Source organism: Neoarius graeffei, chromosome 15, assembly GCF_027579695.1.
Source record: "Neoarius graeffei isolate fNeoGra1 chromosome 15, fNeoGra1.pri, whole genome shotgun sequence".
Taxonomy (NCBI): domain Eukaryota; kingdom Metazoa; phylum Chordata; class Actinopteri; order Siluriformes; family Ariidae; genus Neoarius; species Neoarius graeffei.
The window spans coordinates 51,370,795-51,387,247 of record NC_083583.1 but is presented as its reverse complement, the minus strand read 5'-3'; the positions used below and the strand labels follow the sequence as shown (position 1 = coordinate 51,387,247).

The window sequence follows — 16,453 nt, the reverse complement described above, 5'->3', positions numbered from 1 at the left end:
ATGTTAATAAAAGAAAACTTTGATAGGCCTTTCAAAATGACTTTGTGAAAAATCATGCTCAATATTTAAGTGAGAGATACCTGTTGTCTTCCAAATTACACTTAATTCTTGTATTATGTCCTGGCTTTTTCCAAGAATCTGTCACAATGTCTCTTGTCTACAGAGCAAAAGTTAAAAAAAAAACTAATGTTTCTATTATTTACATCTTTTCTTTTACTTCTGGCTCCTTCTATTCCTCTTTGCATCACTCCCAGCTATTTCTTTCAATTCATCTTTCAGTAAGGCTATTAGTTATTAGTTCTATAGTATTTGCATTCCTCTATTAAAGCTATTTACAAAATGCTCATAGTCTGTCAAACAGCATCTAATGAAAGTCTTTTAATTTTCTTTTCTTTAACACCATCTCTTTCAGTTTTGCAAACTTGTTCTTTTCCATCTTTTCCTTCAGTCTGTCGGTGTGTTCTTTTCTAGCCCTCTTTGCATCTCTCTCAAACACCTCCTTAGCTTTCCTTTTTGATGGCATCTTAACTATGTCTGATTTTGCAGCCCAAAATATGTTCAAAACCCACCAAAATGCACTTGAAACCGCCCAATCTGGCAACACTGCTCCTGAGTCGCCGTCAAGACGTGTTCCACGCTCAGCTGGCATAAAACTCCGCGAGTCCGGCTGAGCCGCCGGTCTCGTGCAAGGCGATTAAAACCTATGATTAAAACCGACTAGACACCCCCCCCCAATGATTTTTAATGCAAAAATAGACGTTTTGTGAAGATGATATTTTTCGCGACAGAATCCGTGGAAATTTCACAGCCCTGCATATTGAATTAAGTTCAACACATTAGAAACAAAAGCACGAACGGAGTTAAAACACATTTTCTAGCAAATGGGCGCAGCCATATTGTTTTCTCGTTCTATCGCGTACAGTCTCGCGGTATTTACATCAATTTAACTTCCGAGTGTTCCCGAATGTCAACGAGAACAAACGAAGCTGACAAAAACAAACATCGCTAAACAAGCAAACCAAATCAGAACGTATTCTGCTGGTCATTTTACTTAAACATATGTTTTACGGATATACAAGAGATTTAAAAAAAAAAAAAAACCACCACCACTTTGGCTAGAAAAATAGCGGAATTCCGCTAAATAGCGGACGTCTGGGATCCCTGAACACGTTGTTTACCTGCATTTAGATTACTACATGTAACTTGTATTGTGTGTTTAAGTTAGCAGTATAAGATTATTTAATTTGCTTCAGAATGTGATTGTCTCAGTTCATCTGATTATTTAATTCGCCTTTTATGTTTTATCAGTGAAAATGCATGCATGTACATGTCTGTTGCATAAGTTATAGCACCTATCCTGTTTTAATGAGAGTCAACCCACAATCAATGAAGTCAAATCAGTCTTAGTTGAGTGAGTCGGTGACGGTATTTCTTACTTTCACCATAAATGTTTATTTATATGACTTTGGTCTATAGCTGTCAAAGGCCTCGGCCTTAAAACCGGTTCCCGCTGTGACGTCACGCACTCAGGGCTGGCTGGCTCAGCGGGGCAGCTCCAATGCCAACTTTGCGGTCGATTTTAACTCTCAGAAATATAAAATTTTTAATTCCCATTTATGCAGCATACAAGACTCAAGGATGGAGATACTATCCACTCAGAAATTTATTTAAAAATAAAAGGTTCTGCGTATCTGCTTTAAACTGTGACCCAGCAATATTTCCATGGTCTGTGGAACGGCCTTTGGCCTTCCACAGATATAACAGATCGACACTGTTCATCGTCTGAAACTAGCGAGATTCCAAAGCCTGTAAAACACAGAAGCATTCTTCAGCCTTTGCCTCTCAACGTCCCAAAGCACTCGGCAGCCAGTTGAACAAGCCTGTCGGACCGATAAAACCCCCAAACCATGAAGGGTTCTCTTTCGGGTATGTATAACATTCGGTGTATCTCACTTGCGGCATTTACTGAAGTAAATGCATTTATACTGAACATGACACGGCAGATCAGCGCGTTTCCAAAGTTTTTTTGTAATGTTTCCTGATATCAAGTTTTATTGAACTAAATCACTCCTTTATAAAATGTTTTAATATGACATTCTGAGATTTGATGATGTTGTACAGTGTGGTCGACTCAGTTAACCTCTAAAGTTGTACGAATTCTTGTCACTTATGTCTTACCTTCACACCAAGCTTGATTTGGATTCCGATTTTCCTGCTGTAAACCCTCGACATGTTCTCCACCTCTTTAAATCACCCATTTCATTGTCTTCCACGACAGAGCATGCCAAAATTGCTCCTCTCACATCGCTCACACGTGAAATTAATCTAACATCCGCTATATTGCACAACTACCGACCCCGGCTATCCCCCACAATGCACTATGATAAACAAGTGATGACGTAGTTACGCTTGGGGGCTATTGTGGTTTCATAAACCATTCAACAAGCCTACATATTACAGCAGTTCACATTAGTTCTACATCGCAGATGAGATTTAAACTAATTTAAGTGGGATTTTTACAAAATGCTCACAATAAAATTAAGCACAGGAAGTAGAGTTACTGTTACCCCACTGAAGTGGATTAGTTTCCTACAACAGCATATCCCCAAGTGTTTCATTCATCTTATAGTGACATTTAATGTTGTGGAAGGGCCATGAAACAAGTCATCACTTATGCTATAGCAGCTTTAAATAGACTGGTACCAAAATTCAAAAAAGTGCTTATTTAAGGAGTTAAAGGCATTTTTGAGACAAAGTCGGCAAACAGTCTTATTTTGTCAATTTGGGTGTGCCGAATTCAAATCTGCAATATGCCGAGCTCTATCTGACCTCTGTTGACCTCTAGAGGTCATTGAATTTTGGGCCTGTAAACGTCTCAGCTGAACCCAGTTTCTCAGCTTTCTAAGGAATGAAATGTACTAAAATGATTAATGAAGTTAGCAAATGGCCTTGTTTGTTAAATGTTTGGGTGCTGAATTCATTTTTCATTTGTAAAACGACATATGACCTCTGATAACCTCAAGGTCATTAAACTTGGCCTATAGAGATCTTGCAGTCACGTGACCGGAAAGTACACAACCGCCATCGTGTCGGTCAAAAACACCGCTGAATACTGCTGCACTCGTGTACAGAATGGATCAATTTCAACCGACGGACTACACGGCTCATTTTTCTTTTTTTTTTTTAAAGATATTTTTTGGGCTTTTTGCACCTTTATTGGATAGGACAGTGTAGAGACAGGAAATGAGCAGGAGAGAGAGAGACGGGGAGGGATCGGGAAATAACCTCGGGCTGGAATCGAACCCGGGTCGCCCGGATTTATGGTATGGTGCCTTATCCACCTGAGCCACGACGCCCCCACGGCTCATTTTTCTAATGAACAGATAACTAGATATATGTCCAAAATAAACGATCTACAGATTTGTGACCCTTATGGCTTACCGGACGGAGTTTTCACGACCGGATTTTGAACTGCCAGCGGAATACCCGGACGTGTATGATTACCTCATCAACTTTCTCTCGCTGTTCAGTGGTGAAGCACTGCGTGCTTATAAATCTCTGCACAGTTATCTTTACAGAAATTCAGGATTTGTCAGCGACTCAGATGTGGCATCTTGTAAGCAAGAAAATGATCCTCACTGGATGGGTAAGTCACTTAAGTATTGAGTATAGCACTGACCAGCCGATTATAGAATAGAATAAGGTAATTCCAAATCGTCCGTGTTGTTTACATGGATCTGACGTTGGAGAGGTAGAGGCTTGGCAGTGGAGGTTTGAGTAGCTGTTTTCTGAGCTTAGTCAACAGGCCAGCTCTGCCTGTAGCCTCGCTTTTGCTTCGGCTCCCGGCGCCGCCTCCTTCGCTTTGCTTCCGATAACAATCCACGGAGACCCCGCTGGTCTCGCAATCTGGTCTCGTCCGGAATGTTTTTTTTTTCCTCGTCCGGAATGTTGTGCATGCGATGGAAATCGCTACAAACCGTCATTTTCTGCTGGAAACCAATGTCCAGTAAGTCCATACGGTTGTAGTGGATATTGAAGTCCGGTACAGACGAACAACACGCAAAAATACACACAAAAAACATAAAAACCGTGCACAGGTAGGGAGAGCTTGTAGCCGCAGCCGTTGTAGTAGAATTGTACATAGTAGGGTTTTCCAGAAGAAAAGGTAGAAGTAAAAGCAGAAGTAGAACCAGAAGGCGGAATATGGCGTTTGACCGACACGATGGTGTCTGTCACAATCTGGATCGGCTGTGACGTCACATGCAAGATCTCTATAGGCCTATGCATTTAACGGCATTTTTAAACTGACATTACTCCCCCAAAAAGAATATGAACAGACAAAAAACAAATAGAAAGGAACAAATACAACATTAAATGCCAGTCCATGTACATGTGACTTACTTTTCACAATGAGAATGCCTCGGCGATCACCTTACATAACATTGCATTACATTTAGCGGTTATTGTTTGTACAAAGCTACTGAAAAAAGGACAGATTCAGCAGCATACAAACTGTGGGGGCATACAGGGTATACAGGTTAATCAGGGTTAGTATATATGAGTTTTTTTCTTTGTTGTTTGTTTTTTGTAAAGGCTTTACCCCATTTAAAACAAAAAACAAACAACAAAGAAAAAAACTCTCATATATACTAACCCTGATTAACCTGTATACCCTGTATGCCCCCACATTTTGTATGCTGCTGAATCTGTCCTTTTTTCAGTAGCTTTGTATAAACAATAACCGCTAAATGTAATGCAATGTTATGTAAGGTGATCGCCGAGGCATTCTCATTGTGAAAAGTAAGTCACATGTACATGGACTGGCATTTAATGTTGTATTTGTTCCTTTCTATTTGTTTTTTTGTTTGTTCATATTCTTTTTGGGGGAGTAAAGTCAGTTTAAAAATGCCGTTAAATGCATAGGCCTATAGGCCAAGTTTAATGACCTTCAGGTTATCAGAGGTCATATGTCGTTTTACAAATGAAAAATGAATTCAGCACCCAAACATTTAACAAACAAGGCCATTTGCTAACTTCATTAATCATTTTAGTACATTTCATTCCTTAGGCCAAGTTTACATTAGACCGTATCTGTCTCGTTTTCTTCGCGGATGCACTGTCCGTTTACATTAAAACGCCTGGAAACGCCGGGAAACGGGAATCCGCCAGCGTCCACGTATTCAATCCAGATCGTGTCAGCTCCGGTACTGTGTAAACATTGAGAATACGCGGATACGCTGTGCTGAGCTCTAGCTGGCGTCGTCATTGGACAACGTCACTGTGACATCCACCTTCCTGATTCGCTGGCGTTGGTCATGTGACGCGACTGCTGAAAAACGGCGCGGACTTCCGCCTTGTATCACCTTTCATTAAAGAGTATAAAAGTATGAAAATACTGCAAATACTGATGCAAATACTGCCCATTGTGTAGTTATGATTGTCTTTAGGCTTGCCATCCTTCCACTTGCAAGTGGTAAGTGACTTGCGCACAGCGGCTCAGTCCCGAATCACTGCTCATGCGCTTAACTCGCGCGCTCTGTGAGCTGCGCAGGGCCGGAGTGCGCACCCTCCAGAGGGCACTCGCTGTTCAGGGCGGAGTGATTTGGAGTGCAGCCGCTGAGGAGGAAGCGATGAGCCGCACTGACACATTTCAACTTACATGCCGAATTAGTCATGTGATTAGCGTATCCGTGTATTGGTGTTGCTGTGTGCACGCTAATCGTGTATTGGTGTTGCTGTGTGCACGCTAATCGTGTATTGGTGTTGCTGTGTGCACGCTAATCGTGTATTGGTGTTGCTGTGTGCACGCTAATCGTGTATTGGTGTTGCTGTGTGCACGCTAATCGTGTATTGGTGTTGCTGTGTGCACGCTAATCGTGTATTGGTGTTGCTGTGTGCACGCTAATCGTGTATTGGTGTTGCTGTGTGCACGCTAATCGTGTATTGGTGTTGCTGTGTGCACGCTAATCGTGTATTGGTGTTGCTGTGTGCACGCTAATCGTGTATTGGTGTTGCTGTGTGCACGCTAATCGTGTATTGGTGTTGCTGTGTGCACGCTAATCGTTTTTAAAAACGTTAATCTGATGATCCGCTGATACGGTCTAATGTAAACCCCACCTTAGAAAGCTGAGAAACTGGGTTCAGCTGAGACGTTTACAGGCCCAAAGTTCAATGACCTCTAGAGGTCAACAGAGGTCAGATAGAGCTCGGCATATTGCAGATTTGAATTCGGCACACCCAAATTGACAAAATAAGACTGTTTGCCGACTTTGTCTCAAAAATGCCTTTGGGTGTCACAATTCTGGATTTTGGTACCAGTCTAAAACAGTTATTCCTCCCTCAGCCTCGCATTTTTCCTCTCGAACAAGTCGCAGACACCCGAGACTCCTTCCCTGACCATATGATTATAGCAACTTGCTTTTTAAATTTGTTTATGAGCCTTATTTACATTATTTAGATCGTCTACCGGGGCGGCACGGTGGTGTAGTGGTTAGCGCTGTCGCCTCACAGCAAGAAGGTCCTGGGTTCGAGCCCCGTGGCCGGCGAGGGCCTTTCTGTGTGGAGTTTGCATGTTCTCCCCGTGTCCGCGTGGGTTTCCTCCGGGTGCTCCGGTTTCCCCCACAGTCCAAAGACATGCAGGTTAGGTTAACTGGTGACTCTAAATTGACCGTAGGTGTGAATGTGAGTGTGAATGGTTGTCTGTGTCTGTGTGTCGGCCCTGTGATGACCTGGCGACTTGTCCAGGGTGTACCCCGCCTTTCGCCCGTAGTCAGCTGGGATAGGCTCCAGCTTGCCTGCGACCCTGTAGAAGGATAAAGCGGCTAGAGATAATGAGATGAGATGAGATCGTCTACCGCACATGCCCTATTACTGTAGAAATACTGTAGATTATAGGTTTATATTATTAAAATCCTATTGTTTGAACTGTAGCTGGCAGTACTGTCAGAGCTGTGCTGTTATTTAACAATTATTCACTGAAGGCGAAGTGAGCATCAGTGATTATACATATAGGACACTTTTTCAATGGAATAAAAACATGCATTCTATCCCCTTCTAGTGGGTTTATTGATGGCATGCAATACTGTTATCATATCGCTTATCCTCCATGTATTACGCCACTCTCCCCAATAGAGAGAGAATGAGCGTGCAATATTGCTATAATAATATTGCACATTGTCAAGACAACACAACGTCACACGTCGGAGCTCATGCAAAGCTCCAACGACAAAACTTTTCTGCTGCGCATGCACACAATCATTTTTTTGTCGGCTGGGAAAGAGAGAAGAAGGGGTTAATTCAGTGCTAGGTTTAAGCACTAAATAAACTTGGACTACGTTCAGACTGCACCCTGAAACGACCCATATCCGATTTTTTTGCCCATATGCGACCTGTATCCGATTTGTTATTGACAATCTGAACGACACAGATCCGATTTTTTCACATGCGACCCAGGCCGCTTGGATATGTGGTCCTAAATCCGATGCATATCCGATATTTTCACATGCGACTGCAGTCTGACCGGACAGGTCGCATTCATGCCACCTACACGTCATCAACAAGAGACAAACGTCACTATTCTGCGTTGGCTAATCCCGCCTCTTTGGTGGAAAACAACAACATTTGTACAGTTTTCAGAATTTAAATAGACTTTTATAGAATTGATCAAGCTAATGGTGGATTTGGTAGGGACCTGGATGTTGATCTGTTAGCCTGATTAAATAAAACAGTTTCTATAACTGATTTATAACTTAAACCATCCTGGATTACAAGATTATAAGATTGTTCTGGAAATTTCCAGTAATTTGACACCTTCGGTCTCATTAGTCTGCTGCCCACATTAATCAGATTATTGTGCGAGTTCCGCCGCCGCCACAAAAACCACATCGCCAGGTCTCGCCTCATCTCCATCGCAAACTGCACTGGTGTTTCTGCACCTTGAGCCAGCGCTGAGAGAAGTTGCAGAATTCAGCTGGCTATAAACAATCTAAATAAATATTTATAAAAATGTAGAAAAAGTTTATTAATATGACGAAATAAATATGTGCAAATTATTAAGCCTGAATTAAGAGTTTGGTAATACAGCGGCCGTATCCCAAATGACTGCCTACTGAAGCTCGAGTGCACTATATAGAGTTTAAAAATCCATTACTTCCTAGTAACATGTAGTGCACTTGTATAGAAATTAGAGAGACATTTAGGAGTCAACCCTCGTTACCAGGCTACACGTTTTCATTTCAGTTCAGAAACAAAAACACACACGAGACCTCACACTTTAACACTAACCAGATAATTAAACAAACAAACAAAGAAAATCATTAAACTTGAAGAGTGTGCTTTTTTTTGTGTTTACGTATTACGTAGATGTGCTTATTACGTGTCAATTTGCGCATGCAGGACACTTTTGGGTCGTTTTCCGTTCATATTGGAGATCGCATACAAGTCTCATATAATTGGTAATGTGAACGGCCTAACAAAAAAATCGGATTTCACAACAAATCGGATACGAGTCGTTTCAGGTTGCAGTCTGAACGTAGTGTAAAGACGCGCTGAACATCCAAAAGGCTACCAAAACGTCATTATATATTTTTCACCAATATTTACAAGAGAAAAACAAACCAACGGACATCGAAAAACTGGAAAAGAGACACGGAGACGTAAAACTTCCGTTAGTGAGTGACTGACAATTTGTGAACAAACATGGCAGCGAGGTTTGCTTCGTTAAAAGCGGAAGATTTTGAGAGAATTTTGGCTGCCAGGTCACTCCGTTGTGTGTAGCTGTCGATGTTGATTTTAAAAAGTAACTAAGTAAATTACACAGGGATGATAATAATAATAATAATAATAATAATAATAATCAGCTTGACTGCACTAGCATTGGCCTGTGCAAACACTACATCAGCTAGAAGGTAACTGGACATGCTAACAACACCGAGGCAAGGGAAAGCTCGTGTCAGCCTTTGCTAACACTACTGCTACGCCAACTGGAAGGTAATTGGACTGTTGTGCTAACAGCACTGAGGAGCAGGGAAGCTAGTGATGGCTTTCGAGAATGCGGATACAAGTGTCCTGTATCAGGGCTCGTGAGTGCGACTGGTTTAGTCGCACTTGCGACTAGAATTTTGAGGGTGCGACTATATTTGAAATCACGGTCGCACGGTGCGCCAATTAAAAAAATGAGCAAAAATTAAGGCCTGTGCCTAGATAATGGCTGCAGAACAAAGGCGCCGTCTGAAAAAAAAAAAAAACAAGCTTCACGCCGGCTGGCTGACTGAAGCACGAAAACCAAGTCCCCGCCCACCCCCGGCAGAAACACGCGATCAAATTAATTTTTAGAACACCCCAGCCGGCTGACACGTGCCGTTCGCTTGCTACGAGAAACCTGGAAGTAGCACTAGTGCTGCGCCGGCCATTCCAAGAAATTTTCCATGATGTAATGCATCCTGCGAGTCAGCTGATCATGATTGGCGAATCAACTTGCTAAACGATCAGCTGACCGCAATCAGCGAATCAAGGAGCAGATTGATAAGGATAAACAACAAACACGGTTAGTAAGCGTGTGTATGATTGGTCAGAAGTTTCTGCGGCCCTGTGGTCTCTGTTCTACAAGAAGAAGCGCTCCATTGCAGAGTATTTTTCGAAGGCTTCTGTTTCGGGACAGCGAGAGCGCCCGGAGCCGCCGAACAGCCCAGAAAACCCTGATCAACCGGAGCCTGCGCCCGAGAGCGATGTGGAGCCCGAGAGCGATGTGGAATCTGATAACGATGTGGAAAGCTCGGTCACGGATGCTTTTATAGTGGTACGCCTAGATTTTTGCTGGTGCGCCCAATTTCTAGGGGTTGGGAGCACAGTGCTCCTAGGTCAAAAAGTTAGTCTGGAGCCCTGTGTATGGATAATAATTTAATAATATTGGCTGGCTTTAAGTGGTCTATCAGATATATTCCATTCAGCTAGCACGATACTGAACGAGTCGAAGACGGGTCGTTAGCGTGGCAGTCCAGTTACCTTCTAGCTGATGTACCGTAGTGTTAGCACATGCCAATGCCAGCGCAGGACAATGCTAGCGCAGTCAAACTGAATATTATCATTATTATTTTCCCTGTGTAATTTACTTAGTTACTTTTAAAATGGAATATATCTGATGGGTCATAAAGTCACAAACAGCAAGACACCAAAATAGCTTCTTCCCCAGGGCTGTAAAAGTTCTGCTGGAGGCCTGAGCCAGACTTGGACTCTCACTCTGCACCTTACTGTGTTTGGCTACATTGAATAATTACATACTGCAATTTATACTGCTGCTTAGATGCAATTATGCTGCTTTTTAAAAAAGGTACAAACACACACACACACACAAAAGTCTGAAATTATTCATACCCCTGGCAAATTTTGACTTAAAGTTACTTAGGCGGCACGGTGGTGTAGTGGTTAGCACGGTCGCCTCACAGCAAGAAGGTTCCAGGTTCGAAGCCAGTGGCCGGCGAGGGCCTTTCTGTGCGGAGTTTGCATGTTCTCCCCGTGTCTACATGGGTTTCCTCCGGGTGCTCCGGTTTCCCCCACAGTCCAAAGACATGCAGTTAGGTTGACGTGGGGCGGCCTTGGGCTGAGGTGCCCTTGAGCAAGGTACCGAACCCCTGACTGCTCCCTGGGCGCTCTGGTGTGGCTGCCCACTGCTCTGTGTGCGCGCGCGTGTGTTCACTGCTTCAGATGGGTTAAATGCAGAGGATGAATTTCACTGTGCTTGAAGTGTGCATGTGACGAATAAAGGTTTCTTCTTTTATTCAACCAGCAAGTTTTTTGACCGGAAATGACACCAGCGTCTCCCAAAAGATATGACGATGTACAAGAGGCTAGAGCCCTGCACTCCCGCGGGACCTGACGCAAAGCAGTGCGGCGCAGGACAAATTTTGAAAGCTCATTGCAGGCGCAAGGGGGAGTGCATAATGCGGGCGCGGGCGGGAGAGGTGATAAGCTGCAGTCCCACTAACTAAAAACGTGTTTAAAATAAAATTGATAAATTATTAATTTATGTCTATCATATATCATTTGTGCTGGATATTTTATTTGGCATTAATAAAAACATTTTAAGATGCCTAAATTTGCGGATGTGGTCTAATCTCGCGTACGTTTCCGATTCCTTTCCGCTCTTCCGTGTTTGAGATCTCCGATCATGGCAGAAGAGCAGAGCTCCTCTAGTGAAGCTCACAGTGCTTCAGAAGCAAGTGCTGCTTTAAATGTGAGGCGTGACATAAGCTATGTGCAATGTACAATATTCTTAATATCCACTGTAGATTTTGGTAGGTGTGTTGGGTATCTCTGTAAAGCCTCAGCTGCGCATGCCACCTGGCAACGCACACCCTCGCTCCGTGCGCTAGGTGAAGGATCGGTCAGTGGAGAGCTCAGCTAAGCTCAGCATGTTTAATTCCCCAAGCCAATGACAAGAACTTTCGTGAGAAATAACGCGAACGTCTGCATCATGCGGGATTTGCGGGCGGGAGCGGGACGAAATATGGCAGGCGCGGGCAGGACCGGGACTGAAAATCAGAATTCTTTGTGGGAGCGGGACTGCACAATGCGGGAGCGGGACTGAAAATTCTGTCTCGCGCAGGCCTCTACAAGAGGAATCATTGTGGAAAAATTTTTTTCTTAGCTTTTATTTACATTTGAACAAAAAGTGGCATGTCCAAAATTATTCATACCCTTTGCAAACTGTCACAGTCTATGGGAAAATCCAAAGTTCTATACCATTCCAAATAGTCCAAGCTGTTCTAAAGCATCCTAATTACCCTGATTAATTGGGAACAGCTGTTTTAATCAACTCAACAGATGAAAAACAGCAGCTCTCTGCAGTTCGTTTGTGGACAGTCATTGCGAAGACAAAGGAGCTCACTGAGGACCTGCGGCTGCGCATTGTGGCTGCTCACAAGTCAGGAAAGGGCTACAAGGCCATATCTAAATGCTTTCAAGTTCCAGTGGCTACAGTGCAAAGTATTATTAAAAAATACAAGACGTTCCGCACTGTGGAAAATCTCAGAGGACGTGGTCTGAAGCCAAAAGTGACACCTGTGCTGGCCAGGAGGATAGTGAGAGAGGTGAAAAAGAATCCAAGGATCACCACTAAGGCCATCATGGTGAATCTGGGCTCTGCTGGTGGCAAGATCTCAAAGGCAGACAGTCCAACGGACACTGCACACTGCTGGGTTCCACGAACGCGGACCAAGGAGGACGCCACTTCTCCAGATAAGGCACACAAAAGCCAGCTTGGCCTTTGCAAATGCTCATCTGGACAAAGACGAAGACTTCTGGTCTTCTGTTTTATGGTCAGATGAAACAAAAATTTAATTGTTTGGCCACAATGATGTGTCCTTCATTTGGCGTAAAAAAGGAGAAGCCTTCAACCCTAAGAACACCATCCCCACTGTCAAACATGGTGGTGGTGGGAACCTAATGCTTTGGGGGTGTTTTTCAGCCAATGGACCAGGGAACCTAATCACAGTAAACGGCACCATAAAAAAAAAAAGGCAGTACATCAGGATTCTCAACAACATCATTAGGCGGTCTGCAGAGAAACTTGGCCTTGGGCACCAGTGGACATTTCAGCACGACAACGACCCAAAACACACAGCAAAAGTGGTGAAGAAATGGTTAGCGGACAAAAACATGAACGTTTTGCAGTGGCCCAGCCAGAGTCCTGACTTAAATCCAATTGAGAATCTGTGGAGGGAGCTAAAGATCAGGGCAATGGCAAGGAGACCCTCCAACCTGAATGAGCTGGAGCTCATCGCTAAAGATGAATGGGCAGAAATACCAGTGGAGACGTGCAAAAAAACGGTCAGCAATTATAGGAAGCGTTTGATTGCTGCAATAGCCAATAAAGGCTTTTCTATTGATTACTGAGAAGGGTATGAATGATTTTGGACATGCCACTTTTTGTTCAAATGTAAATAAGAGCTGAGAAATATATATTTTTTCCACAATGATGCCTCTTGTACATCGTCTTATTATCTTCTGGGAGACGCCTGTGTCATTTCCAATCAAGAAAAAAAACTTGCTGGTTGAATAAAAGTAACTAAGTCAAAATTTGCCAGGGGTATGAATCATTTCGGGCTTGACTGTATGTATGTATTGTATATATACCGTATTTTCTGGACTATAGAGCACACCTGTATATAAGCTGCATCCGCTCTATTTAAAAAAATAAATAAATAAAAAAGATATACAAGCCGCACCGGGCTATAAGCCGCAGATATCTATGGTGAAAAATTAGATATTTACTGCATGTACAGAACGATTTTGTACTGTAAATGTACATGTATGTACCTGAACAGATTCTTTCCGAACAGTGCCTTTTAACACAGCAGCAACTTTGCTGATTAAAACGGAACAGAACCAAGAGAAAATAACCGGTATTTATTTACCTTCATTTCTCCTGTGTTTGAAACCACAAGTCACTTTAATCATCTTCGCTGGATCTGAGAATAATTACCAGTTAGTAATTTGTCGTGCGTGTTCTATCTGCTAAAGATCTGCTAATTCTTCTTTGCATTGATTTTTTGTCTATCTTATTTTTGATTCTACTTCCGGTTAGAGCGCCCCTAGCGGTGGAAGAAAAATCCACAGAATAGCCGCACCTTTGTATAAGCCGCATGGTTCAAAACCTAGGAAAAAAGTAGCGGCTTATAGTCCAGAAAATACGGTATATATATATATATATATATATATATATATATATATATATATATAAAATTTATTGATCTGCTGCTGTGATCTGAGCCCTCAAACAGTGTTTCCTTGTATAGTAAATGTGCAATGACAAGAATATGTCTGTCTATCTATCTATACCATTCATTCAACGCCAGCCAATATTATTTAAATAATAACTTGGATGAACTCGAGGTTATTATTCACCGATATTCACTGAGCCTGAGGTGGATAACTGTTTTAGCATGAATGCACAGGTGATTATTTAAAAAAAACTATTTGTAAATCAATCAAATTTTATTTATATAGCCCTTTACAATAACCAAAAGGTACCCAAAGTGCTTTACATCAAAGCCATAAAACAGAACACTAAAACGCATAAAAACACAGGTTTTAACTGCGGAAGGTGCCACCGTGCTGCAGATTACCAAAAGCCTTTCAGAAGTACATGAAATAAAACAGACAAAACGAAGCACCCCTCAAAAACAAGACTCCCCTAGTCAGGACTGTATGCCAATCTAAAAAAGTAGGTCTTCAACTTTGATTTAAAAAGGCCGGGATCAATAGTGGTGCGAATGTCAGGGGGCAGATTGTTCCACAGTCTGGGAGCAGCGACAGCAAAAGAACGATCACCCCACTGTTTATATCTCGACCTTGGAACTTCTAACACAAGCTGACCCGAAGAACGCAGGGCCCTACCATGATCACGAATAGTTAAAATCTCAGACAAGTAAGAGGGAGCCAGGCCATTGATGGCATTAAAAACAAACAACAGAAGTTTAAAATCAATTCTAAAACGGACTGGAAGCCAATGGAGTGACGACAACACAGGAGTAATGTGTTCACGTCTAGACGTGCTTGTTAAAAATCGGGCCGCAGCGTTCTGTACAAGTTGAAGACGTAAAATTGAAGACTGGCTGAGGCCAACATACAGGGCGTTACAATAGTCCAGTCTCGAACTGATAAATGCATGAATTGCCTTCTCGAGATCCTGCCGACTGAAACTTCGAAAGCGGCATGCAAATGTAATAACAGCATGGTGCAGGCTTGTGTCATTTATCTATGCTAAGGCACGTAAAATACGTTTGTTTTGAAATAGATAAAATAAATCACATTTCTATCTTACCTTTGAATAGTTTTAGGCCAAACTTCGTAGCATCTTCAGCGCTTTTACGAACAGCATTTTCTTTCACAATGTGTAATTCTTTACTTAAGGTGATGACGCGATTGGCCGCCATTTTGCCGAGTCGCTCGAGGTGATTATTGAGAAATAGCCCGGATTTCTCGACCAGTCAGCACGTGCAATTTTCTATCATCACCTTCATATTTATACTTAAGAAAATTAAATGGACAAGATCTGACCAGTCAGATTTGAGAATTCAGCGATACTGTGATATAACTACAATAAACAGAGAGGGTCTGCAGAGGGTCAACAAGTTCATACTGTACATCAATAAAACTAGCTTGTCAAAGGATCTAATTGACCGTCCTACAGTCATGTGCTATAGAGTGAATACGAAAGGCCTGAGGCCCTGCTGGCTAGACACAGACACACACAGACTGCATGCTTTCTTCAATGAATTACTGACTTCCTTTCTCTAGCTCAATGATGTGTGGATGTGAGTGAATGGCACTGCACCTGGTAGTTCCTGAGCTCGGCGATTTTCTCATGCTGTACAGCTGAATCGTTCCAGATGAGGTTGGCCGTTTCATCCTCATCTCTGGTTTTGTGGAAGGCCATCTCTCCGATAACAATACGAACTGCAAAAAAAAAAAAAGTCAATTACAATATCACACAATATTAAATAATACAGTATACATAAGGTTAAAGTGCCATTCCACCATTGGATGTATTCTTTGGCATAAAATACAATATATTTTATGACAACATGACTAGACAGAGAAATCTTTTAGCTTCAAAATGATATATCAAACATAATTTTTTGACAACGACAAGTATATTAATTTTGCGACCAAAGTCACCTACCCTTTTAATTTCCGCGCGGTAGTGAAACGTGATGTCATCGGCAGGTTCCCCTTCTTGTGTACCACGTGTCGGTCTATTTTTAGACCAGGAAACCCCCAAAGTGAGAGAGTCATTTTTCCTCGTATATGGGGGCCAAAAAAATTGCGAAAAATTTTGAGTTAATCTTTCAGTTAGCTAGATTTATTGGTATTAGCTAGATTTATTGGTATTATTTTTATCGCGTTCTATCCGCCATTGCTGATAATATGTGCCACGTCACATGATACACAAGAAGGGGAACCTGCCGATGACATCACGCGCGGAAATTGAAAGGGTAGGTGACTTTGGTCGCAAAATTAATATACTTGTCGTTGTCAAAAAATTATGTTTGATATATCATTTTGAAGCTAAAAGATTTCTCTATCTAGTGATACCGTTTATATATGTTGTCAAAATATATTGTATTTTATGCCAAAGAATACATCCAATGGTGGAATGGCACTTTAAGTCAAAATAAATTGTTTCTTTTGAATATTAAAAAAAGATTTAGAAATCTGCTTTGAGATTTTGCTTCTTGTTGCATTCCACTGAACTGGACATCCCACCCGTGTACGCGCGCGCGCACACACACATATCTCAGAAGGATCATGTAATAGTTTGTGGTGATTTATCATAAATCTTGTTTATGTTGCTAATAACTAAAATAATTGCAAATAAATTATATTGCTAATTAAAAAAAAAAAAAGTTATTTTTTAATTAAGGTGCTATAAAAATAAGTGAGTTAGCCAATG

General features: G+C 42.0%; 1 protein-coding gene across 1 annotated transcript in view; it reads right to left on the bottom strand.

Annotated features, from left to right (window-relative positions):
* ttll7 (tubulin tyrosine ligase-like family, member 7) overlaps positions 1-16,453 on the bottom strand; it is a 184,839-nt gene that overhangs the window by 99,753 nt on the left and 68,633 nt on the right. The window contains exon 4 of the mRNA XM_060941574.1: positions 15,335-15,456. Coding sequence (XP_060797557.1) covers positions 15,335-15,456 — 122 coding nt within the window. The remainder of the gene's footprint in view (positions 1-15,334; positions 15,457-16,453) is intronic.